This window comes from Indicator indicator, chromosome 1 (assembly GCF_027791375.1).
Source record: "Indicator indicator isolate 239-I01 chromosome 1, UM_Iind_1.1, whole genome shotgun sequence".
NCBI lineage: Eukaryota > Metazoa > Chordata > Aves > Piciformes > Indicatoridae > Indicator > Indicator indicator.
In genome coordinates this window covers 11,677,215-11,704,535 of record NC_072010.1, presented here as the reverse complement: position 1 = coordinate 11,704,535, position 27,321 = coordinate 11,677,215, and the positions used below count along the sequence as shown (strand labels likewise).

General features: G+C 41.6%; 2 protein-coding genes across 4 annotated transcripts; both read right to left on the bottom strand.

The window, feature by feature from the left end:
• Positions 1-5,355: 5,355 nt before the first annotated feature.
• MED17 (mediator complex subunit 17) lies at positions 5,356-17,449 on the bottom strand. Its single transcript, XM_054386217.1, has 12 exons — positions 17,218-17,449; positions 16,685-16,851; positions 16,108-16,327; positions 14,688-14,824; positions 14,514-14,598; positions 13,466-13,618; positions 12,522-12,652; positions 11,021-11,205; positions 10,342-10,479; positions 9,308-9,425; positions 7,897-8,056; positions 5,356-5,740 (listed from the first exon to the last, which is right to left on the bottom strand). Exons 1-12 carry the CDS (start codon positions 17,447-17,449, stop codon positions 5,535-5,537), a joined length of 1,932 nt encoding a protein of 643 aa, XP_054242192.1. The 3' UTR covers positions 5,356-5,534.
• Positions 17,450-18,049: 600 nt separating this feature from the next.
• On the bottom strand, positions 18,050-25,982 carry C1H11orf54 (chromosome 1 C11orf54 homolog). 3 transcript variants are annotated; one of them, XM_054386230.1, is made up of 8 exons: positions 25,925-25,982; positions 24,795-24,893; positions 23,777-23,850; positions 22,900-23,001; positions 21,772-21,948; positions 20,874-21,023; positions 20,213-20,329; positions 18,050-18,263 (listed from the first exon to the last, which is right to left on the bottom strand). In XM_054386230.1, the coding sequence occupies exons 1-8, from the start codon at positions 25,980-25,982 to the stop codon at positions 18,090-18,092; spliced, it is 951 nt and encodes a 316-aa protein (XP_054242205.1). In that variant the 3' UTR covers positions 18,050-18,089. The 3 variants fall into 3 exon arrangements, with proteins under 3 accessions (XP_054242205.1, XP_054242213.1, XP_054242220.1); XM_054386238.1 differs by lacking the exon at positions 20,874-21,023; XM_054386245.1 differs by lacking the exon at positions 21,772-21,948.
• Positions 25,983-27,321: the final 1,339 nt, after the last annotated feature.

Below are 27,321 nucleotides of genomic sequence, written 5' to 3'. Positions count from 1 at the left end.
CAAACTCCAGCAGTTCAGTGGCCTTAGGATGGAGGGCACCAGAACTGGATGCAGCACTCCACTTGGGGTCTCAAAAGTGCAGAGCAGAGGGGGAGAATCACCTCTCATCCTGCTGGTCACACTTCAGACATAGCTGCCTTCTGGGCTGCAAGCACACATTGCCAAGTTATGATGAGGTTTTTTTGTCAGCTGACACCCCTAAAAGTTGTTTTACCCCTCTCAGCTTGGCTAAAGATAAAGCAACTTCAGACGCCCATCCTTGGCAGGTTATGCTGGTGCCAATCCTGCTTTCAGGTTGCTCTCCACAACTACCTGAAAGGAGGTTGTAGACATGTGGGGGTTGGTTTCTTCTCCCAGGCAACCAGCACCAGAACAAGAGGACACTGTCTCAAGCTGCACCAGGGGAAGTTTAGGCTCAAAGTGAGGAGAAAGTTCTTCACAGAAAGAGTGATTGGCCATTGGAATGTGCTGCCCAGGGAGGTGGTGGAGTCACCATCCCTGCAGGTCTTCAAAAAAGGATTGGACGTGGCACTTGAAGCCATGGTTTAGTTAGTTATCAGGTGCTGGGTGATAGGTTGGACTTGATGATCTCTGAGGTCTTTTCCAACCTTGTTAATTCTATGATTAATATTCTATATCATGGAAATAATATTCAGTGATGAGACAGTACAGTTAGCCTATGTGCTTTCCTTATAGACACTTCCACACCCACACCTTTTACCCAGAACTTAAAGTGTTTACTCTGCATAAGAAGGGTCACTTATGAAATACTCACATTCTGAAAACGTTAGCCAATATGCATTATTTGTGTCAGTAATATTTGATAAACAGAATACAAGGCTAAGCTTCCAGTTTCCTGTGATGCTGGAGATTGCTTAAGTATATCAAGTCTTAGGCTAAGCTGCTAAGGAGAATGTTTAGAAACTAATGTGGGGTCAAGGAGCAGTGTTGTACTCCTGAAATCCATGTGGAATTAGTTCAAGACTTGTTGAGTCACTTGGATATTTACAAGTCCATGGGACCTGATGGGATTCATCCTAGGGTGCTGAAAGAGCTGGCAGATGAGCTGGCCAAGCCTCTCTCCATCATTTTCCACCAGTCCTGGCTCACTGGAGAGGTCCCAGAAGACTGGAAACTGGCCAATGTGACGCCCATCCACAAGAAGGGACGAACAGAAGAACCTGGGAACTACAGGCCTGTCAGCCTGACCTCAGTGCCAGGGAAAATCATGGAGCAGATTGTCTTCGGGGCAATCACTGCACACCTGAAGGATGGCCAAGGAATCAGGCCCAGCCAACATGGATTTAGGAAGGGCAGGTCCTGCCTCACCAACCTGATCTCCTTCTATGATCAGGTAACCAGCCTGGTGGACGTAGGAAAGGCTGTGGATGTAGTCTACCTGGACTTCAGCAAGGCCTTTGACACTGTTCCCCACAGCAAACTCCTGGCCAAGCTGTCAGCCTGAGGCTTGGACAGCAGCACTCTGCACTGGGTTAGGAACTGGCTGGAGGGCTGAGCCCAGAGAGTGGTGGTGAATGGTGCCACATCCAGCTGGCAGCCTGTCACTAGTGGTGTCCCCCAGGGATCAGTGCTGGGCCCCATCCTGTTCAATGTCTTTATTGATGATCTGGATGAGGGGATTGAGTCCATCATCAGTAAATTTGCAGATGACACCAAGCTGGGAGCAGGTGTTGATCTGTTAGAAGGGCTCTGCAGAGGGACCTTGACAGGCTGGACAGATGGGCAGAGTCCAACATGATGGCATTCAACAAGTCCAAGTGCCGGGTGCTCCACTTCGGCCACAACAACCCCATGCAGAGCAACAGGCTGGGGTCAGAGTGGCTGGAGAGCAGCCAGGCGGAAAGGGACCTGGGGGTACTGATTGACAGCAGCTGAACATGAGCCAGAAGTGTGCCCAGGTGGCCAAGAGAGCCAATGGCATCCTGGCCTACATCAGGAGTAGTGTGGCCAGCAGGAGCAGGGAGGTCATTGTACCCCTGTACACAGCACTGGTTAGGCCACACCTTGAGTACTGTGTCCAGTTCTGGGCCCCTCAGTTTAGGAAAGATGTTGAATTGCTGGAGCATGTCCAGAGAAGGGCAACGAGGCTGGGGAGAGGCCTTGAGCACAAGCCCTATGAGGAGAGGCTGAGGGAGCTGGGATTGTTTAGCCTGGAGAAGAGGAGGCTCAGGGGTGACCTCATTGCTGTCTACAACTACCTGAAGGGAGGTTGTAGCCAGGAGGGGGTTGGTCTCTTCTCCCAGGCAACCAGCACCAGAACAAGAGGACACAGTCTCAAGCTGCGCCAGGGGAGGTTTAGGCTGGAGGTGAGGAGAAAGTTCTTCACAGAGAGAGTGGTTGGCCATTGGAATGGGCTGCCCAGAGAGGTGGTGGAGTCACCATCCCTGGAGGTGTTCAAGAGGGGATTGGACGTGGCACTTGGTGCCATGGTTTAGATAGGCATGAGGTGTAGGGTGACAGGTTGGACTCGATGATCTTTGAGGTCTCTTCCAGCCTTCTTGATTCTATGATAATAGCTCTTCCCACTGCATGTAAAACAGCAGCTAATTTAATGTTTAGAGCATTCCCAATGATGAAAGGGATTAAGGCATTTTTTCATTTAAACTTTAATTAAAGAGATATCCCATTTCAAGAGCTTGGTTTGGCAATCGAGGTCTTAATCATCTGCTAGTATCTTCATTTCACGCTTGGAGGTGCACTACCAAGGACTGCAAAACTGTCCCTCTATTGGAAGCCTAACCAGTCTGGTTTCCATTAAAATTAGGAACCCCTCTGTATTCGACACTAAAAAACAGACTCTCTGGTTCCCTAACAACTGTTTTTGGGGTTTTTTTTTTTGGTTGGGCTTTTTTGTTTGGTTGTTTTTTTCCAGGTAGACCTGGAAGCTTTGACAAATATCTTCACTGCTAATGTGCAGTGCTTGTGCTTCTTCAACACAAGCAAAGTCCTCTTGCATCCATTGTTTCTTTTCAGAAGGGGACAAATCCTGTAACCATGAGACCCTAAGTGCTCTACAGTGACCCTATTGCTTGGTAGTGAAGAGCTGATTTGATAAAAAGGCTATCACTTTATGCAGACCTGTCAGTTTAGGTCAAGGACAGTGAAGTGTAAAGGCAGGTTAAGTTTCATATGCTCATCTTCTAATTAGTAAGAGATTTGTTGTGTTGCAAAAAGTCAAACCAGACTCGTGTAACTGGATGTACAGATGCATGAGGCTGTTGGCTGAACTGTTCACCAAAGAACAAAAACCCTCTGCCTTATAATCACAGTGTCTGCTATACAAGACCTGGCATTACAGGTGGTGCTTAAGATTGACCCATCTTTTAAGAAGATCAAGAAACTATTTTCCACTAATATTTTTTCATTTTTCTAAACTGTTTTGGGTAGCTCATCATAACCTGAAAGGAAAACCCTGTCTCTCTCACAGTTAAGTTGCACGGAAGCAAGTACTTCAAGGAACCTGAAATAACAAGACACTCCACAATGGAAAATACCAACTTATGTACAACAGCTGCCTTTGGATACACACCGAGCAGCAGCTTGCCACAAGCAGTTGCTTAATACACATTTCCTACAACTGTTCTATATTGCTCAAGAATACGGCAAAACAACAACTGTCACTTTGCAAGTAGGATGTTCAATTCAAACATGTTCTATGTGCACAAAGTTCTCATATATACACACACCTCCCTCATAACACAATATGGAATTAAGTCTGAACCAGTGCATACAGACAGGTTTCAAAAAGACCTTTAGCAAATTCATCAAGCAAAAGCAAAGCTTTGTGCAGCACCTTATTAGAAGCTTCAAGGTTACAAGTACAACCAAAAAAGACAAAGTCATGGCTTTATTTTAAAAGAACTCAGAAGAGCTGATCATCAAGAAGGTATTAAAGATTCCCTGGGTGATAAATCAGTGACAGTGCAGGAAAAAGAAAAGAATGAAAAAAAAAGAAAAAAAAAAAAAAGAATGGGCCAAGTGAGTCTGGAGAGCAGCCAGGCGGAAAGGGACCTGGGGGTACTGGTTGACAGCCGCCTGAACATGAGCCAGCAGTGTGCCCAGGTGGCCAAGAGAGCCAATGGCATCCTGGCCTACATCAGGAGTAGTGTGGCCAGCAGGAGCAGGGAGGTCATTGTACCCCTGTACACAGCACTGGTTAGGCCACACCTTGAGTACTGTGTCCAGTTCTGGGCCCCTCAGTTTAGGAAAGATGTTGAATTGCTGGAGCATGTCCAGAGAAGGGCAACGAGGCTGGGGAGAGGCCTTGAGCACAAGCCCTATGAGGAGAGGCTGAGGGAGCTGGGATTGTTTAGCCTGGAGAAGAGGAGGCTCAGGGGTGACCTCATTGCTGTCTACAACTACCTGAAGGGAGGTTGTAGCCAGGAGGGGGTTGGTCTCTTCTCCCAGGCAACCAGCACCAGAACAAGAGGACACAGTCTCAAGCTGCGCTCAAGGGGAGGCTTAGGCTGGAGGTGAGGAGAAAGTTCTTCACAGAGAGTGGTTGGCCATTGGAATGGGCTGCACAGGGTGGAGTCACCATCCCTGGAGGTGTTCAAGAGGGGATTGGACGTGGCACTTGGTGCCATGGTTTAGATAGTCATGAGGTTTAGGGTGACAGGTTGGACTCGATGATCTTTGAGGTCTCTTCCAGCCTTCTTGATTCTATGATTCTAAGTGTGGAGAACCAAGGTCTACTGTATGAGTTACCTGCTTCTGTCCAGGCATGATTGTGTATGTCCTATAAACTCAAATTGTCAGAATTCTGCAAGCACAACAAGACTCTTTCCTCTACCTGCTTTCAAAAAACAAGGACAGAAACCACAAGCAAAGTAACCAACACGATATAGGCTGACCTATAGCCATCAGAGAGGAAAGATGATTGTCACAAGCTGTGACTTTGGGACACTCTCACATTGCTAAGCAAATGTATCTTTCAAAAAGAAATGGGTCAAACAAAAGCCATGTGGATTTGCAAATTCCACCTCAAGAATGCCACACAGTGAAGCTCTTCCTTGATTCTTAAGTCTTGTTTAACCTTAATTCTTGACATGGGACCCCTACTGTCCCACTTCTCAAGCCCACTAGCTTCCAACAAGGATGCCCAAGTCCTGTGGTATAAACCACTAAAAGCTTTATCAACAGCAGAGTTAAATTCTAATAATTTTCATTTTTCAGAAATACTTGAAAAAAATCTACTAAGAAAAAGTAGGGATGACTGTAAGCAAACACCCTTCATGCAGCAAAGAATTACTGAGTTTAATTTTATAAAAGAAAAATACATTAATTACTCAGCTATGTTACTCTAGCTAAACCAACCTGCACAGATATAGAAAGTTTTTCAAAAAGTTGCATTTTCTGTCATTAAAAAAAAAAAGTTGTATTACAAACACCACAACGCACGTATCTGTAACAGGAAATAAACTTGGGATTGCTTTCTCGTATTGCCCCATAGGTTCCCATTTCCCTTTGCCACACGGGCAGTGATGATGCAGCACAGAGCTGATGCAGGATGATTAGCACGGAGTCAGGGCAGCCATGAGCAGTTCCATTTTATACACAAAGTTACGCCCCTCCATTTTATTCCACTGCACTTCCTTGAAGGGCCCCCGCAGGTGGTTCCACTTGCTGTCTTGCAGCACATCGCCCTTGGGGAGATCCTTGCACTGGCTCCGTGGAAACTGAACCATAACTTTGCTGCCACTTTCTGGACCATTACGAACTGTGATGAACAAGAGATTTTTTTTTTATGAGCAGTTTCACACTGTAGGAATTCCTTATATTATTTTAAATACCCTTTCTCGAGTGTGCTATACATTATTCCTACTCAATTCCAAACATGTTGAAAGCAAACCTTTTTTTTCTTCCCCCCCCCCGTTTTTATCTTTGAATTTTCTCTCTCATTTCCCACTTCTGATTTTGTTGCTTTAGCACTGCATATTCTTAGGTAGAGCACACCAGAGAAGCATTTGACAAAAAGCCCAAAACACCCTCATGTACACCTTACAACTGCATTGCTTTTTCCTCTAATGACGTCAGGAAGGTCAAAGGCTTTTTCGCCAGGTCTTAACCCTGGATATATTCCCCACCATCCTGTTGAAAAATGTGATCAAAAAGATACTGTTTCTAGTGGCTTTATCTCAGGCAGACAGGAATGAAGTCACTCAGGATAGCTGTTGATTTTCATCACAGAATTCCACAAGATTGGTGGAGAGGAGGGTAGTGTTCTATTGGCTTGGATGGATTTTTGTTTCATTGTTGGGTGGTGGTGGCAGTGTGTGTTTGCCTTTTAAACAGGCAGTTAGGGAGATAACATTTAGCTTTTCTCTCAGCTACCAAGCAAGCCTCCTACAAAGAGATGACTATCATGCTGACCGAACAAAATTTCCCCTTCACAAATTGATGCTGACCATTTCCTGTCACTTTATTGCCCTTAATGTTTGGAAAGTGCTTCTGGGATTGTTTTTTTTCCTCATCTCCGCAGTCATCACAGTGAGGTCAACAGCCTGTAGTTCTCCAGATTCTCCTTCTTGAATACTGGATGCGACATCTGCCACCTTCTAGTCCTTGGGAAGCCCTTCTGATTACTATGGCCTTTCAAAGGTGATCTAAAGTGGCCTAACAATGACACCAGCCAGCTCCCATGGCACTCATAGATAAATCAAACCTGATCATATGAACCTGTGTGTTCAAAGGTTCTCTAATTCAATCCTCCTCTACTGCGGGGCAAGACTTCTTGCTCCACAATTTCCCATGATCTCAGGGAACTGGGGTTCCTGAAGGCTAGTCTTCAGACCGAAGCAAAGAAGGCATCAAATGCCTTGGCTTTCGCTATGTCCCGTGCCACCAGGTCCACTCCTCATTTAACACAAGGACCACATTTTCTTTTGCTGCTTGCATACCTGTTGAAGCTCCTCTTCCTGCCCTTTATGTCTCTTCACCAGATTCAACTCCAAAAGGGCTCTAGCTCTCCTATCCCAATTAATGTATGCTTGGACTGCCTATCTTCCTCTCAGGTCAACTGATCCTCATATTATCTCTTGCAGTTTCCCCTCTATATCATGATGTTAGTCCTGAGCCAGCTGTTCATCCACACAGATTTTCTGTCTTCTCTGCACAACTTCCTGCACATAGGAATGACCATTCTCAGATCCCTCTTCTCCCCATTCCATAGAGTTCTTCCAAAAAGAACCCTGAAGAGACCAAACTCTATTAAGGCCAGAGTTGTGATCCTGTTGTTTGCCCTGGTCCCTTCTCTCAAGATCTTGCTGGTTTCTATAATCTATTTTTTTCTACGCTAATTCTAAGAAATAATTTTCAAATCTGTGACTCAAATCAGGTTTATATTAAGTGGCTTACTAGGCAAAGTATTGATTCTATTTAGGTGTCAATTCCATATACAAGATTGTTTCTAGATACTGGCCTTCCAGTATCTGAAGGAGGCTTACAAGAAAGCTGGGGAGGGACTTTTTAGGATATCAGGTACTGATAGGATTAGGGGGAATGGAACAAAGCTGGAAGTGGGGAGATTCAGGCTGGACGTGAGGAAGAAGTTCTTCACCATGAGAGTGGTGAGAGCCTGGAATGGGTTGTACAGGGAGGTGGTTGAAGCCCCATCCCTGGAGGTGTTTAAGGCCAGGCTGGATGAGGCTCTGGCCAGGCTGATGTAGTGAGAGGTGTCCCTGCCCATGGCAGGGGGGTTGGAACTGGATGATCCTTGTGGTCCCTTCCAACCCCGACTTGATTCTATGATTCTGTATTTTGCAATACATCAACATTACATCACAAGTCTAGAGACTATCTCAGAGACTTCCAAAGCCTGTAGAATTCACTTCAGAAGGTTAAGATTTTCCATATGCTTGCAATAGGAAACCTTACCTGAGATGGCGTAGTCTCCATTTGGTGATGCTACAGTTATTGCTGATGCGTTGCCAATGCTCTCCACTGGCCCCAGACCAACATGATTACTGAAACTCAGCACATGCCAGCCCATAACTTTAGCAAGCTGCTGAACAGCATGTACTTGGTGCTGTGACATCTGAAAGACAACAAGAGATTCGTTTCTGTTCAATATTTTCACACCACACAAAGAACTGTTTATTGGTTTTACCAAGCATTTTTCTTCTGCTGCAGTTATTTACAGAAGTGACTTTTTCTTAGAAATTCTCTAGTTTCACAGGATTTTTTTAAAGATATGTTAAGTGTTAGCAGAGCTTTGTGGTATTTGAATTTAGACTAGGTTCCTTTGCAGAAAGAAAAAAAAACACTGTATTACGCACACCCTATGCAGCTAGATGAATTTTTCATATGTGTATGGGTTTATGAGTTTTATTTAAGTATCACTTTCCATTTACGAAAGGGCCCAACAAGTAATTTAAGTGTTACAGACTGGATCTTTAATCCTTTCTTTGAAATGAGATCACTGCTGTAAAAAAGGTAAAATCTTTGAAAGTTATTACCATAGCAAGGATCGAGGTTCTCAGATGCGTTGTCATCTCCATTAATGCTCAAAGCGTAAGCAGTGAGCTTTTAACAGCAGCTTGAAAGTTTCAGTGCTAATGTGTTTTGTTTAGCAAGACCTAACACTTGTTACAAGGAAGTAACTAGTACTGTTCAACAGCTCTCTGTGAACAAGCCCAAAAACACTTGACCAAAGGGAGATATCCTCAGCAGAATCTGTTTCAACTTGTTTTCTGGCTTGGAATTTCACGTAACTGCAACAGGCCAACCACTGTTATTAAAGACCTCTACTCCAGCTATTTATATGCCTAGTAAGGAGCCTGTCACTTCTGATTATAACCAGGCAGCTTGCTCTAAGCAATTCAGAGAACAAAACTCATTTAAATATCAGCTGATTTAGTAATGGCTGATGCAAAGTGGACAATGTTGAAATGACAGTAATTGTGGACTCATTAAGATCTCCATTCTAGATAGGACTTGGTTACAGCAAGTTTCATATACTGAATTCCTTATTGTCTGCAGTGACTCACACTGACTTGTTCTGAAGTAAGCAAAAATCTCAAGTGCTCTCATAATGAGTAGCATAAAGAAATATATTTTAAATGGAAGGGAAAAAATATTAGTATGACTGACCTTAGTAAAAGCTGGCATTATATTTTAGTAACAGTAGCTACCGTCACTACACATACTTAAAAATTCAGTCATCCTCCTGGTTATTTTCACTACCTTTATTTGAAGCTTTCCAACATTTTCTACATAAAGTGAGATTCTAACTTCTTCTGTTTCTCAAACACCCCAAGGAAGGGAAGAATAATCTGCATGAATCTACCTGAGATAAAAGGAAATCCTGCAGTTCTTGCTCTTGATGGGATAATGTAATAACTCTTCCATCTCTATGCACAACTCTGATCTGTTCGACTCCGATGTTCAGCTGTAGCTGAATGGACCTTTGAAGACAAGGTACTTATTTATTCAGAATGCATTACAACACTTAAGAAAAAAGTAAAACAAGAACACAGAATTCCTCTCAGTCATTGACAAGAATTCTTAGACCAGGATGCTGTGAAGTCTATGGAACACAGTGGCCGCACCAAACATTTCAGTTTCATCACCACCACAACAGCTCCCTCTATACTGCAGGGAACATTCCATGCCACGTCCCAGACCTCACCTTACTGTTTGTTCCAGCCAAGGAACCTTCTGAGATGCCTCACAGCTTTCCTGCCTGCCACTGTACCTAAGCTTCCTTCCAGAGGTGCTGGTGGAAAATGATGCATACTTAGAGCGTGTTGTATCGCATACAGCCAAGACTTGGGCAGCATCTGTACTTTGGAACTGAGGCTGCAAATTGCACCCATTATCACAGCCTGCTCCACGCTGTGGACACAACCAGAGGACTGCTCAAAATGGAAAAAACAGCTGGGTCACCCACTATCAACACACTAGTCAATTCACTGCTGGTCAGTGACAACGTGCATAATAGCACGAATTACAGAAGTTCCACATCTCAGCACCCATGCAATCAAGCTAGGACTGAGCACTGACCAGCTCTCCTTGACACTTTAGCATGACACTTTATATTCAGGTATTTCTACCCAAAGTAAATCCCCCATTTTAAATGGCCTATTTGACCTTCAATTCCTTTGTTGAATGGAACTTCTGCTCGTTAATGACTAAGTTTCTTCACTGAAGTGTGAAAAGTGCTCTTAGAGTAGCTGTTCCATCCACATCTCAGGAAAACAAACACAAATTTTGGGCTCCTCCTTGTCTCTCTGAAGGGAATCTAAACCTGTAAAATGCCACTTGAACACACTCTGCCAGTGCTGCAAGCTTCTACAACGACACATGCATTTTCATACTTACTTGCATATCTGTTCATATCCTTGAGAAGTTATTAGAACTTTAACACTGGATTCATAAACATCATTTATATTGGACCAGTGAGCCTGAATCTGGGGATCCTCAATACGACTAGCCAGACTGTCAATGGTTCGAGCAGTTCTAGAAGATAAAGACATATTGTTGCAGTGTTCTAAGCACAATAACCTAGACAGTCTGTGCTGTTACATTGTTTAAAGGAAACAAGTAGGTTATTAGTTTGTGTGGGGTTTTGGTAGCACACACATAAAAAGGCAAATGTGGATCAAAGATCTATTTCAGCACAACTGTGGTGCTAATGAAGCACACTTGTTTACTCTGTGCATTCTGAAAAACACTTCAATACTGTTGCAGAACACATTACTCAGTATCAGCTACTGCACAGCAAAGAATACCGAAAAAAATAATATGCGGTTTAAGAAAAGTATGGGCAATTAGCAGTGCCCTGTGTCACAACTGTCACAGAGGTATGGAAGAAATAAGATTTTTTTTTTTAAATTAGCTGTTTGTTCATATTTTATCAGTTTTTAGTACTCAAAAATAGACTATTTTAAACATTAAAAGGAAGAAGTTGCTAGTCTTAAGAACACTGAGAAAAGACAAATTGTGTTCTACATAATGGCTCCTTTGTTGTAACTCTTAACAAGAATAGCTTGTGACTTACCTGCGTCTCAAAAAGATATGTTTTGCCTGCTTTATTATTTTTTCCAGAAGTCCTTCATTTGACTGTAAAGAACTGATATCGTTTTTATCAAAAGCTTGGGGTCCTGCAAGTCGCATTCTCTTATGGCCAAAAGGAGCACTAGCTGGATGTGGCATCACTGTTGAGCTCAGAGTTTGCTTGTGACACTACAACAGATATTATAAAAGGAAATCACCAAATAATGTACTGATAAGTAGAAAATCCTTGGAATTACAAAATTGAAGAATAGAAGGGAAAAAACAAGTAACTCCCCTTTCTCATAATTAGTTGGAATGCAGGCAGGGGCAGATGGACCCTGTTTGAAAAGAACAGGCAATATTTTAAGAAAAGAAGGAAAGCAAAACAAACAGAAACCAGGACTTCCTATAAAATATTGCCATCCCCCTATTGTTCTTAGATAGATAACCTTTGTACAGATAGAAAGAACCAGGACATCCTGTGAAAACATCGACATCCTGTGAAAACATCAACATACCTCTGTCTTTTTACATAGATAAATTTTTTAATAGATAAGAAGTATGGACTATCTAAGTTTGTACTAAAAACCCTTTCGGTACACAGGTCTTTTGGGAGAGATCCCACCTGTGTCCAGCGCTGTAATAAAGGCATAATATGAGAAACTTAGAGTTTCTTGACCTTCTCTAAATCAGTACCTCCAAGAAATAAGAAGTGTACTACAATATGCTACTTCCCATCAGAGCTTTGAAGCGTGCATACTTTCAAAAAGTGTGACTTTTTTACTTTATAAGCTTGACAGCACTTTAAAGCCAGCTCTGCACTCATACTTGCATCCCTCTGTTTACGCAAGTCTTTCAAACCTTATGGAAAGTGGTTTTTCAAAGGTGCTAGTTAAACATTTGGTAGCGTATCAGTAGTTTCCACTAACGAGTCCGCCTTGTACACTGGACTATTCTACATGACTGTATGACTTGCAAAGCCATGCTCTAAAGGAGGTAAACTCTCTGGAACACGGTTTCACAACTGCTTAGACATCAAAAATTGTGCTCCTCTCCTAAACAGACATAAACTCAACCTTCTGCTCCAGGTTGTTCTACTAGATTATACAAGAATCTAGAACAATGAAGCAGAGAAGTGGACCTCAAAAGAAGCAAAGTTATTATGGTCAGTGATTATTCTTTTTTCATGGCAGTACATTCTGAACAGACGCTCACTTAAAGTACTTGACAAGCACTAATTAGACACAAATAAAAAAGGGGACTGATGAGCTGTACTGGAAACACCTTGCATGGCTTTTCTGAAGTGAGCAGCCGGGCCTCAGGTTAAGTAAAGAACTAGCATTCCATGTAAGCACCTATTCACAGTAAAACTGAACGGTAGGCTGCCTTATATAAATGGGTAGGAAGTGACTGGCCTCTAGTGGCACTCTGCTGTTACAACAGTTTGTAACAGCAAACAACGAAAAGCCCAAAAGCTCTTTAGTATGTGACCATTAACACATTACCTCTCTGATAAGCTGATGCAAATTATGTTCCAGAACATAGAGATGATCCTCTGGGTTCTGTTTCTCAGAAGCAGATTTTTGTGATTTTTTGTCATTGGAAGAGTGACACAAAGAAATAGACAACTGCAAACCTGAACAAAGCAGATTAAACAGCAAATGAGGATACAGACAATTATCAAGGGGACTACTGAGAACTTCTTTTCTTCATGTTTTGTAGTCAGTAGTTTTACAAACCAGTATGCACTGTATCAGAAGAATCTAAGAATGACGTCAGAGAGCACAGAACCAAACGCAAGGAAGGCTTGCTACTCAGTGAAGTGTTGACAGGGTATTAACTCACTGGGTGCATTTCACACCAACTTCTAGGACTCAATCCCACAGAAAAAGAACAATCCACAAGATCAGATTCCTTCCCCAAAGAAGGAATAATTTACCATCATAGAAATGTTAAGCAATCCAGAAACATATTCCTCATGTGATGTAATGAGCTGTGCACCCCAGTACAAACAGAGGATTCACCAGCCTGCTCTGAGACATGTGTCGCTGTTTAATGACCCTTACTGAAGAGCATGACCCTTCCTTCTTCTGAAGGCCCATTAATCCAGGAGCAATGATTTATGCAATTGCAACGTGCACATGGCATTACAGTGGGCAGCTCGACATGCTACTGACAAAAAGCACAATCACAAGGAAAACCAAACCAAAATCCACATAATAAGAAAGGAGCATTTTTAGTAAACTAGAATGTGTTACTTGAATGCTTCTATAATTAGCAAGAAAAATTCCAATACTGGGAAATTCTGATTTTCAAAACCTTTGAAAAACAAGGCTATTTTTTTAAAGAACAGAGCATTAGAAAAGGTCACATAATCAGAATGTAACCTCATTTCAGTTCATGTTTAAACAAATAATCATAGATTAGGAAGCCTTTAAAAGTCTCCTACCTGGGAAAGGCTGTGAGATTATCTGATTTTTCACAACAATGTGAGGAATTTGTGATTTAATTTGAACAGCTTCTCGTGACAGCTGGGCAAAAATTTCTTTACATAAAAGAACATTCTGTGCAGTCTCCAACTTTGTCTGCCAGTGTGGAGAACCTGAAAAATATAAATCAGTGTTTGCACAGTGGAAGAGTAAAGAGAAGCTACCTTTTGGTTGGATACCTGAGACTGTGCAGCAGCTATGAGTAATCACTAAGGTCAGGTAGTCAGTACCCTCTATGTAAACTGAGCATTTTCAGAATTGTATCTGTTAAGTGAGCACTTTAAAACAATCCTAACATATTTTACTATGATTTTACATACATGGGTATTGTGAACTGCAATTCCCTATTGCATTCTCAAGCCTTTTGTGCACTCTGCTTCTGAACCTCTGTTTAAGTTGCAATTTACTTGCAATAACACTTGTAGTTTTACTAAATTCTGAACCACTAGATAGTAGTTAAGTTCAAGTATGTGCTTTCAGAGCATTTATAAGCCCAAGAAGGTTTACAGCTTCACAAACAGGCACGTATCAAGTGAATCAATCCAGAATCTGCCAGGCAAGCTGTTGGTTACTAACGCACATACTGTCAGCACAGTTTCAGACTCAGAGAACACATGCAAGCCACAGAAACAAATTACGGATTTTGGGCAAGGTGAAGAGTTTTTGTTCAGCTGAATTAACAGGATGTAACCACTATCTTGGTTTGTTTTCACTTACGTGCTCAAACTTTTATAACTAACAAAAAGTACTTCAGAATACTTCAAATACAGGCCTGGTAACTTTGTTTCAGAAACCAAGTAGACACCTATGAAAAACTAAAGGAGTGTGCTTTGAAAGCATCACATCTCCAAAGCCCAAGCAGTACCTAAACAGAAAAACTCAGTTCAATATGAATATTCTTATTTATACTCTTTTTTCCAAGCTATATAATACAATTTTCAAGTAAATATCATATGCAAACCCATTTCTTGAGAACATGCTCAAAAAACAACACATAGTTAACTATACCTGGTTTTGATTTTGGCATAGGTCTTTTAAAGAGATTGACTGTTCCAATGTCACCAATGTCTGGAGCTTGTTTCTGAATAGAAACCTAGACAAAAGAACATAATTTAATTGTTTTTTATTGCAAGTATACAAAATCAAAACCCATGCTACACTATTCAAGTTTCTCTGGCAAACCTTGATATAAGCTGATCCCTCTAAGTCACTTGGAATTTGAACATCCAAAGGACAGTAATCCTCAGGTATCTTTTTATCCAGGTCGATGTCAGTGTTCTTTATCACCTCAAATGTGCCATGATGAGGAAAAAGGGAGCCTAAGAAAGGAAGGACAAAGACATAGACACTATATAAAAAGGATTTTCTGCAAATTATGAAGCTCACATGTTTATTCTAGAAGACCATCTACTTCTAAGCCACCAAACTTCCATAGCTGTGCTAAACTCAAATTTCTTAACGACTTCTTAAAGCAATGGGTAAATTAGAAAATTCATTTCACCACATCAGCATCTCAGTCCTCTCGAGCATGATGTGTAGTATTTTACAGCAAGTTAGTAAGAAGTATTTGATAATTTTGTGAGAAAACCAACAATGTTTTGAAATTGTATCAGTAGATGCAGGAAAGAGTTGAAAAAAATTATTTGGCTAAAACCAGACTAAGGTTAATTGATCAAAGTTTTGCAAGCAAGTACCTTAACGTGCATCACCTTTACCAATTTAAAGGAATGCTGATGTTTGGCTTGCAGTCTTAAAACTGTCAATGTTCTGTCTGTAAAAAACAACTGTACAGCCAGTCATTCAGGTGGGACTGGTAAAAGCAGATGTCCACATCTGTCCTAGCTGCATCCCTTTTATATCCAGAGCACAGTTCATATAGTTTAGAATAAACAATCTAAAAGACGACACATCCTGGGTTACATCTTGTGTTCATGAAGAAGCTGTAGAATAACCCTAAATTTGTCCTCCCCTCCCTTCTCTGATAATAAAAGTCTCACATAACCAGTTCAGATACTTGCTTTGTATCTACATCTTAAGTTTTGTAATATTCTGTATTCAGTCTTTCACTCATAGTAGGCTCTAAGGTTGTCCTCTCTTACTGTAACCCATAATGCATATTCCCAGAATCCTTTCTCACAAGTGTAGGAATAACAGGCATAATAAACCTAATCTTTGACAAGACTCTGTGGTCATATGGTTAAGTTTTAGGTAGTCATCCAAGGAGCAGGGAGTTAGACATGGCAATCCTTAGGAGTCCCGTGATTCTGTGATCTTCATTCAGAAAAATACTACATACTTCTCTATTTCAACAAAATATTTTACACTCCAAGTGTAGATGAAAGTTAAAGATTTACAAGACCAAACTGTCAACAACCAACTACATTGTGTACAGAAGCAATTGTGTATTGACAATCTTTACTCGCATCCTATAGTCAGCCTTTAAAAATCATTTTGAAGATAGCAAAGTTATTTTTCCCGATAACAAAATAAGTTTCCTCCTTTAGAATCCTGTATCATAATTAGAATAAAGTTTTATTATTATTAAAAAAAAAATCATAAAAGTGTCCATTCCTCAGAAAAAACAGAAGGCCCTATTGTTTACCTGCACTTCTGTAGCTCAGATCACCAAGAATTTTGTCTCCTACTTTTCTCAGCTTCCAGTGTTGCCTCAGTCTCAGCAGTTCAGAGTTGAAGTCTCTTTGCCGCTTATTTTCCTGATTTTCTGCAACTGATTTGGATAATCTTTCTGCACCTTTCAACAGGATTTGAGCTGCTCCAGCTAATGATTTCTTTTTTGAAATCAGCTGTAGAAACTGAGGATTCTAGCAACAAAAAAAGAGAAAGACATACATTCTCAAAAGAATATTATTAGTGGAAATTGACAATGAGTGATAACTTGTTTTTGCTGGATGTTCAGTAACTTACTTAGAATTACTTTCACACCAGCATTACAATCCCCAGTACCATTCAGACTTAAAAGCTTCAGGAAAGTGGCCTTTCAAATCAGCCACACCTCCCACTCTCAGCCTTACCCAAACACCTTATGACACTGCATTAAAACAGCACCAAGAACATTTTAATACATCTTGTATGTACTGTACATAAAAAAAATCTAGTGAAACAAAACTCCTAGTGCTAACATACATACATACTATACTATTCAATTAAGTGCAGTATACCTGTTTTGGAGGAAGTGGATCCTGCACGACTGGATCTAGAGTCATGAACTTTTTATCCTTAACAATACTGAGAACATCATACAGCACACACATCTCAGTCAAAGCGCTTCTTAAGTTGTTCCTCACTGAATCCCAAGGCCAGAGGGATGGCTGAAACTTTACCAACGCTAAAAACAAAACAGAATAGGGGGAAACAAAGGAATGTAAAAAAAAATACTATGTGAGGCTCATTCATAAAAGACATAGAGAAACAGTAACAGCATGAAATACAACATAACCGCTTGATATCCGAATCTTTTTCACACTGCCGCTGTAATTCGCTGTGAGTCGATCAGGAATATCCTGACCCGATCCACGTCCGATCGCGGGAATCCATGGGGGAAGACAAGGCAGGCCCAAGCCCCTGTGGGGCTGCAGGCCGAGCATCGCCACAGCTCAGCAGGCCTCCATCAGCCGCAGCCCGGTGTAAGGGCTCAGGCTCTGGGCCTACCCGCGGTGGACCAACAGAGAGCCGCCAGCCAGCCGCTCCTCACCTTCCTCATCCTCCGCCTCGCCTGGCTCGGCCCAAGAGCGGCCCGCCGATCCCGGTTCGTCCTCCTCGGAGCCGGAGCCCTGGCTGAAGTCGATACGCTGCGCCAGGCGTGCCAGGTTCTGGGACATGGAGAGCGGCTGAAGGTAGGTCTCACTGCCATCCAGCCCCACCTCCTGCACCTGCTTCTCACACGCCGACTCGATACTGATGCGCACCGCCTGCCCACCCGCCATCTTGCTGCGACCTCCGACCGCCGCTGCTGGCCGTGCACGCGGCCCGTTGCCGACTACGGGTGCCGGGCGGAGGCGGAGCCGTCGAAGGCGGAGCGGCCGGGAGCGCGGCCAGCGCCCGGCGGGCTCGGCTGTTTCCGGAGGGCGCTCGGGAGGAGGCGGAGCCGGCCTTAACGGGACGGGCGGGAAGGTTAGCGGCGGCCGCGGGGCTGCGTCGCTGTAGTGCTGCAAGCCATTTTCCCGCCCGATTGCAATGCGGCCGCGTTCCTGCTCACGCACAGTCCCTGCAGGCGTTCAAGAAAGATGTGGACATGGCACTTTGGGACATGGTTTAATGGCCAAAGTGGTGTTAGGTTGACAATTAAAGATCTTGTCCAACCAAAACAATGCTATGATTCTATAATAACTCTATGATTCCATTGCAATGAAATTATCATTTTAATTCAGTTGTAACCACTTTAATTACACATACGCTCTGAATTTCTCTCTTTAACAAAATGAGGAAGCTGGCAGTTTACTGTTCTCATAGTTGTTCTTGACTCTGACAAATGTGCATAATTAAAAAGCATTATATATATAAAAAAAAAGTCATTTTCATTTTAGAAAGATGAAATTGCTACACCTTCTCCAGAGCTTCCCTGTTTCAGTCTCTCCCGACATGGTGCGTCTCCAGGGGCCTGTCAATGCGGAACAGCAGCTCAGCGGGCAGGAAGTACCCCAGGTACTGCACACTGTCAGGGCTGGTGTCCTGATGGTAGTGGCCTCCTTCCCCGTGGTGGCTGAAGCAATGGGTGTGCTCCACACGCAGATCAAAGCCCTGTCACCCGAGAAAGACCTGTGAACTGTGTGTTCATGTGAACAGTGGTTACAAGCCCTGTGACAGTCTCCTTTACACTGCATATTTCCATATGCTTGCTCCAAACCATTAACCAGAGAAAACTTGCAAGATGCTTGTGACAAGAAAAAAGGATGGGGAGCTGTACAAGGTATTAACATAGGACAATCTCCCAGAGATTTCCTTTTAAAAATTTTCTTTTCCCATTCTTTCCAATGGGATTAAGTAAAGCAGTCACACTAAGGAACCCTCACTGGAAATCAGAACTCCTTTGCACTGAATGCCACAGATCCATGTGGTAAATGGACAGTCTATGACAGTTCTGCAAGCTAGCTTAGATGAAAATGGGAAGAACAGCAAATAAAATAACAACTAGCATATTAAACCAAGAGACCACACCCATCAGTTTCTGGAATGTTTTGGATTGGAAAGGACCTTCAAAGATCATCTAGTCCAACCCTCTGCCATGTGCTGGGACACTTTCCACTAGTTCAGGTTGCTCAAAGCCCCATCCAACTGACCTCAAACACTTCCAATGATGGGGTATCCACAGCTTCTCTGGGCAACCTGTTTCACCATTCCCAGCCTAAAAAAGGTCTTATTATCTACCAATCTAAATCTTCCCTCTTTCAGTTTAGAGCCATTGCCCCTTCTGCTGTCACCGTAAGCCCTGGTAAAAAGTCTTCCTCCATCTTTTTTATAGCTGCTCTTGAAGTACTGAAAGGCTGCAATAAGGTCTCCCCAGAACCTTGTCTCTTCCAGGCTGAACAACCCCAACTGTCTCAGTCTTTCTTCATAGGAGAAGTATTTCAGTCCTCTGACCATATTTATGGCCTCCTTTGAACCTGCTCTAACAGGTCCATGTCCTTCTTGGGGTCCCAGAGCTTAGATGCAGCACTCTAGGTGGAGGTCTTATGAGGGTAGAATCACTTCCCTCAACCAGCTGGCCACATTATTTTCATTGCAGCCAGGGATACAGCTGGCTTTCTGGACTGTAAGAGAATACTGATGAATAATGTTATGGCACATGAATACCACCTTCCACTAATGTCTTTGCAAGGACATTCAAACATTTACAAAAGCACAGGCTTAGCCAAGTGCTTTTGAGTTTGCAGCATATATAGATAGAAGTAATCCGTCTGCATTCATTACACATGTTGCATTGGTTCTGAGTGGAGCAGCTGTTGATGGCTGTTTTCAAAGTACTTATCAGTTCCTTCTGGGAAGATGCACACAATTTAGCCTTAGGCCAAAGGCTGACACATAATGACACAAAGTCATGCTCTTGAAAATATCCAAGATTACAGCATATCCCACTTAATGCTGGAAAAAACGTTGGGTTTGGTTGGTTGTTTTTTTTTTTTTTTAAATTTACATATAACTGTGTTGTTGCTTACCCACAGTTTCTTGTTTCCTTTTAAAAAAAAAGTCTAATTATGAACATCTCAATGACTTTTGCAACCAGAATGGTTTTTATCCTGAACTGTTTCCTTGAGTTTAGTGCTTGTGAAAGATGCTAGATAACTTTCCAGCATGACGCTTTGCAGATTTCAATTTGCATTGGCAGTTATGAGACCACATGCTTCAGGCATTTTGACACAGCATTAGCAGAGACAGTTCTTATGGAAGTGAACTACAGGAAGATGGCTGAACTAGCTTCCATGCTCTTGAAATTCATCCTGGTGTGGCCAGCAGTGAATGCAAACTGTGCTGTTGGGTTTGGGATGCAAACACTTCCACAGTTGCAACTGGAACTGACTTAGCCTCAATCCAAATCAGTGACAGAAACAAGAAGTTTCTATTTCATTATACCACCTCTCGAAGAGTTTAACACAATATATACATACTCCAGTTCTTAAAAAGACAATCACATCCAAGACAAACTTCTTTACAAGTCTCAGTTTACATTTAGAAATGGGAAAGAAACTCACTGGATCTCTGGAAACTATTACTGGCTGACAAATCAGTGGAGCCTTCATCTCAAAGAATTTGAGCCAGTTATTCACATCCTCATCAGTATTCAGTGGGCAGGCAGAAAATTCTGGAGGCTACAGCAAAAGTAAAAGCTTTCTAAGTGAAAGACACACTTTTATCAAGATACTTTTTCTCTAGCAACTTTCCTTCGCTTTTCCCCCCACATTTCTTGCTGCTTAAAGGAAACTCATCACTGCCCATTACTGCGTTTCTGCCAGAGGCAGAAGTGACCAGAATATTCCATCTTTCATTGTACAGGTAGTGAGAGAACTACTGAAGTGAGAATTCTCCTCCTGGTACGTTTTAGGAGATCAGTTATTTTCAAAAAGTCCAAGTTCTTGCAAGTATCACCTCAGTTCATGTATTTCATTTAAATTAATTTTACAATAGTTACACAGACCTTTAGCTGCCCACAGATTTCAAAACAGAAGAAGACGGTATTAAGGCCAAATAATACAGCACCATTAGTTTTGCAACAACAGTTTTGTAATGCCAGCTCCATACTTTAAAATACCCTGCTTATCCTAACAGTTTATGCATACATTTGAAAACACACCCTGATTTACACTTCTGTTTTCAGAAGGATGAAGAAAGTCATACGAACTGAGAACAACTTACCATAATGTGAATCTTTGCTTTTCCCTTCTGAATGACAAATGTACCACCCATCCCAACTGGCTTTTCTCCATAGTGTTTCTCTAAAATTTGCCTCAGGCAAGACACAAAGTTAAGTTCCCCAGTTCTTCCATTTGCTTTCACTTCAATGACCTGGAGAATAAAGTTAATCTATCACTGCTGTCTCTCACCACAACAGTCTGCAAAGGTCCCTGAAAGATGCTTTGAAATTAGCATCTTTTAGCCCAAGCTTTTAGCCCAAGATTACTTTTTGAAAATGTGAGTTTCCCTGCAAGATCTGCTCCACTTGTGTCCCTCCAGTACCTGAACAACTCCCTTCCTTTCTGTTCAACACTAGCTTTGCCTGTGATGGCTGCTGGGTAGCAAGTCATTTACTCATGTAAGAGACAATGATGTAAGCAAATCCCTTTCTGTCTACTAGCTGGCTTCCACTCTCTTATAAACAAACTCTTGGAAACAGAGAAAAATGCTCAGTTTCCATGCAGTAGTCATGTTCTGGACTGCTCTGCCAGCACCTTTGTGCTGGCTGCATTGGGGGAAGCAATTCTACAAAAAACTAGACAAGTGCCCAGACCTGATTTACACAAGTACATTGTACAACTGTTACCCTGAATCACTGCTAGTTTGGACTGCATTTGCATGGATGATTTATGATGGAAAAGTTTTAGCAAACTAATACTTATCCCTCAAAAATCCAAATTCCTCTGTTTCCACTAATTCTTCCCTTCATTTACTGGCATCAGTTCCTTATGTTTGGATATTACTTTCATGGAATTACTGCTTTACTATTATCAAAGAAAACTGATGACAAGATTGAAACATGAATTTCCTTCAGCCACAAAGCTCTACAAGTAAAGCTACCTTTCATCCAAGTACTTACCTTTCCAGGCTGGCCCTCACTGGCATAAAGGTTGGCCAACAGCCCAAACTCACAGTCAGAATATTTACTGCTGTACTTCTCAAGCAGGCACCCTTTATCTGCAGGATTTATCTGAGCAACATAGCTCCCATTTACAGCAGACTTTTTTTCACTCTTAGTTTGAACAATAGGGATAAGCTGAGAAAAAAAATGTGTAAGAGTAAGTCATATAAGTCAGTAAGGACATGTAAGAGTCAGTTAAATGAACAGAACTCATATAAATGCAATTTAAGCTTTGGACCATGACCCTGAGAAATAATCACCCTAAACACAGTTCTGTCTCTCAGGATGAGGCCTGTACTGGTAAAAAAAAAAAAAAAAAGCTAATACTAATATTGTATATTAATTACTAATTACTATTATTGTAATGCAATTCAGAACTGCAGAAAATACTTTTACTTTTTCTGGATAGTTAAATTTAATGTTATGTGAAGATTATGCTGGTGTTTTAAAAAAAAAAGAAGAAAAAGTCTAACCATTGAGACCTGGGGCCTGCATGCAACTATTTGAATTCTATGTCATACTTTCTCAGTGCACAGTAACAGCCACTGCTAGAGTGGCCTAAATTTCATGCTGAGATAGACTATCCCATCTGCCAGTAAATGCATCAAAAGGACATGGCAAAACCAGAGGTTTATGTATGAAAAGACTATGACTAACCAAAGCCTCCACACGCAGCAGTTTTCATCTCTTGCCTCTCCTGCAGGAGATCACTTTGTGTGGGGCACCTTTAAAATCTACAAGGGTAAGACAAAGCCATAAGGCATTTGCCAGCAACTTTGACAAGCATTTCTAAACTCTTGTAATTAAAACCTTTGGTCAAGTCTTTGTCAATCAGTTTCAAAATGTCATGTCTCTTGCATGCTTCCTGGAGAATTACAGGTTAAAAATTAATCTTTACTATTTCAATAGCGTGCACCTCTTTGGACAGCCCTCATCTGAATTCCTTCTAATGTGTTTTACATGCTTTCAGCAGGAATGGTGTTTATTAAATGCTACACTATAAATGGGAAATACCCAGCACAACACTGCTCTACTATTACGGTACTTCCATGAATTCACTGGGAGCCATCACACTTATTTACTGACCTCAGCATTTACTCCAAGAATCCTAGATGAAACCGCTCCAGCTCCAAGAATGAAAGCTCCAGGTAGCTCTATGTCTTTTGCAACTGCATTGAGATCATAAACCTGTCAAAAGAGAAACAATCTTTTGGTTTTGGTGTGCTGCTCTGATTCAGAATTGTCACTCTGTTCACTGAAACCCCTGGATGCATATAATTCACATTGCTTTCATAATATTTTGGGTAATTAGGTTGAACACAGTTTCTGAATGATAAAACATTAGTAGTAACAAATTAGGTACATGTCCATTTGTTTTCTGAATAGTAGAGTCTGTCTGTATAGTCCCCTACCATTTTACCCAAAACCTGAATACTGTTCTTACTGAAATATATATTTGTATAAAATGTAAAAAAATGGAGCACCTAGAGACAGATGGGTTTAGTTGTCAGAAAGCAGGTACAATATTCTTAGAAAAGCACAGTAGTGTGAATGCATGCAAATGCATATACAGACATTTTTTACAAAGGAGTATAGCCGTGACTTGAAACCACAGGCATGCAGCAAGCCATACATAAACATGCAGGCAAGTCCTGTGTTTACTAGTTCCTTCCATGGCTCCTGTCACAGATAGTATGTTTCCTAAATTGTCTTGTATTTGAGGGCAGGAGAAGATGAACCATCAACCACAACTTGTAATTTTTGCCACCATGTGTAATACTTCCCGACACAGTCTATGTTTAATGCAGGTCAGAATCAATTTCATAAAACACTGAAAAGTAAGTCTCTTTCTCAGGGGGAATCTTACGATATCCATTAGTCCTTAGTTTTGTTTATATTTCAACAGGATATTGCTTTTCTTTTGATAAACGTATCAAACTGCACAGCTACAGGAAAAACTCACTTTTTCTTTCTGTACAATGGGTATGAGGTATGGAACACCTCCCACATCTGCTATTCTAGGCTTTCCGCAGATTCCTGAAAGAATACAGCCAGTTAGCTTGGCAAAAGACTTTTTTCCTAATAATCTTAAATGAGTATGCAGTCTACCCACCAAAGAACTGGTTCCTTGAACTTCTAAAACCCTCTGAGAACACTATTTCCCTAGCATGCTTAGATAAAGTGTTGCACTATTAAGAAGCCCAAGCATAGCAAATGATTTGCAGGAGGATTAATGTTAGGCAACCTGCTGTAAAATTGATGTTCTCTAAGCACACAAAAAAAGATATTACACAGGGCAACAACTGCCATTTTTTACAGTTCTCCAGTAAGATGCCCTCACCACACAGTGGGGACTCCACTTGCAAAATTTCAGCAAAGTTGCATGCCCAAGTCTCAGGAAAATTCATCCCACTTATTTGCACATGTATTTTCAGAAGTGATGAATCACCTTCCAGAGGTGTTTATTTCACCACACTGATGACAGAAGGAACTCAGATAAGTAGCACAGATGACATAATTGTCTTTCAGACAGTTTACGTCAAAGAAGAGGAACCCCACTCAGAATAAGACTGTTTCACTGCTCTGATATACATAAATGGTAGGAATTTTAAAATAATGGGAACATACCACCTTAGGTTCAGCTAGTGATTGGCATAGATCTAAAAAATTTCTCCATCTGGAAGGTAACTTAATTACAAAATCTATTCAGTACAGTAAATAGAGCTTATGAAATAAGTGAGTATTGCAATGGTAGCTTAAGAAAAAACTGACAAGGACATGGTTATGACTTGTCCTTGTGTCCACACATCAACTAGGAAGCCAATCCAGAAGTAAAAAGTAGATTTCCTCTCATACATATCCTTTACCTGAAAAAAAAAGACAATTTAAGCTCTCCCAACATCTTTAGAAGACCAAAATCAAGTAGGGCCAGGTAGAAAGAACTGGAGGAGTCCTAGCAGAAGACAGGAATGCTAGGTTACCTTTAGCAGGAAAGTTGAAGGGTTCCTGAGTTAGATCAGGACAGTCTACAACGGAGACTTGAGCATCAGCAAAGTTTTCTTTAAGCCCTTTCTGCAAAACTATAATAAAGAATGGCAGAGTTATCGAGAATGAAAAATTACCAAAACTTTGACAAGTTAATAGCAACAAATTGGTTTAGGCTTTATTTCAACAAGATACATCAAAGGTCTTATGCTTACCCTAAGTAACTCCATTGATTTAAATGTTGCTCTCTGTAGGCACTTGTTTCTTGAGTCAGAGCTTCAGAGAAGACCAAAGCTTGTTTGGAAAATTTTTAGCTACCACACTAATTAATTTAAAGAATTTTTAAAACCTTTTAATTGAAATACAGTAACTGGCTGCACTAGGAGCAGTGCATTATGAAGTAACATGGGTAACCTTAAACCACATTCATCAGTGGTTTTGCTTCACAAGAGCAGCTAATTATGATCACGGCCAAATAACATGCGAGAGCAAAGGAGGAAGTAAGTTTTAGCTGAGGTGACAATCAGTTCTTTAAATAAATTAAGAACAGAAGCTCATGAGAGGTAGGTTGGACCACATCACTTAGCTTCCAACCTCAACCATTTCATTACTCTGAATACATTTTGTGGAGGCTTTGGAAAGAAGCTAAATAAAATGTTCCCTGTGTCCTGGTCCCAAGGCAATCATCAAAAAAGGAGCCAACTAGGATCAAGCAAGAGGACCTGCCAGGCTATACTGTATCTTGTAAGCTATGTTTTGAGTAGTCCTGAAAAAGTGAGAAATAGTGGAGGGTGGAAAGCAACATATGATCCTGCATGTACAAATTATAAGTAATTTTGATCTGTAATTGTCAAACGTTCACAACCCATGCACAGATCTTCAAATGCAGCACTTTTAGAGGGTTTGAGAGCCTGTTCATGTGCTTAAATATCACTGGGGTTTGGGGGAGAAGTCGCTGTTTGCTTTAATGAAATAATATATAGAAAAATGGTGCTTTTCATCTCAGTGTGCTAAGAGCACGAATATTCTGCATGTACCGGCTGTAGAAAGGTTTTGATAAGAGCTTTAACATAAGTTTAAAGAGTACATGGTAAGTATGTAAAAAGTTACAAACTGCATGACTCACCCCCAGCAAGCTCCTCCAGACTTGGCACATGAAAAGCAAACCTTTCGACTTTGGCCATTTCCTAACTGGTGATGATTTCTTCAGGTAAGAAATTACTGTATCACACTGCAGGAGTGACTGATCTGTCAACAAGGGTAACAATTTAACAATTAAAACAGCCTCTTTTCAATATGTTACTTATTTTTCAACTTCACTCAAAAATACATAGGCAACAGTAGACTTGTAGTTCTGCCATCAAAGGAAAGACTAACAGCTTCAATACTCATATTCATTTTCTTAAGTGCTTTGGAAGCAGATGTGTTAGTCAGCTCTATAGATGCCACAGAGTATTATATATGCTAAGTCCTAAAGTTTACAACTGGGTATAAGCAAAACACATTCTAGGCTGTAGGAATCCAGTTCAAGGGAAAGGTCAGGAGACTTACCTGTCCTTTGTAAGCCTGGAGTTGCAACGTTTTTGAGAGAAAAATGGGTTTACTGAGCACATTAGACTTGTTAGGTCTTCTTTACCTTGTTTACTTTTCCTGCATTGGCTATGGTGGACTTTCAACCTCAGCTGGGCATGTATTTTTTTCTTCCAGAGGAGAACAGATTAGCAGCAAAATAGAAAAGAACAGCAGCAAGCTCTGCAGTTTCAGGCTCTGTATGGAAACAGAGCCTGTAACAAAAGGTTTTGTTTGAACTTAAGTTTAATAACCCCTTTACAAATTAACTGTATTTCAGTCAGTCTTGCCATGGCAAAGTCAGCCAATGGGGCAAACCACTAGCTCCGAGCAGAAAGAGCTGATTATACACTATCTATAAATCAGCCACAGCAAGCATTAACTCCTTAGGCACATGCTTGCTGCACACAGCAGAAAACCAGAATGGGTCCCACTTATCCAGATCTCAGGCCTCAGAAGAAAAAAGCCAAAAATGTAATTACAATCCCAGACCTGACAGAGCTTTTGTTAGGAAGGACTATGATGTGAGGTAGGTGTTTATCTATCATAGAATCAGTCAGGGTTGGAAGGGACCACAAGGATCATCTAGTTCCAAACCCCCTGCCATGGGCAGGGACACCTCACGCTACATCAGGCTGGCCAGAGCCTCATCCAGCCTGGCCTTAAACACCTCCAGGGGTGAGGCCTCAACCACCTCCCTGGACAACCCATTTCAGGCTCTCACCACTCTCATGGGGAAGAACTTCCTCACCTCCAGCCTGAATCTCCCCACTTCCAGCTTTATACCATTCCCCCTAGACCTATCGCTACCTGATAACCTAAAAAGTCCCTCCCCAACTTTCTTCTAGGCCTCCTTCAGATGCTGGAAGGCCACAATAAGCTCACCTCGGAGCCTTCTTTTCTCCAGACTGAACAGCCCCAACTCTTTCAGTCTGTCCTCTAGGATTTAAAAAA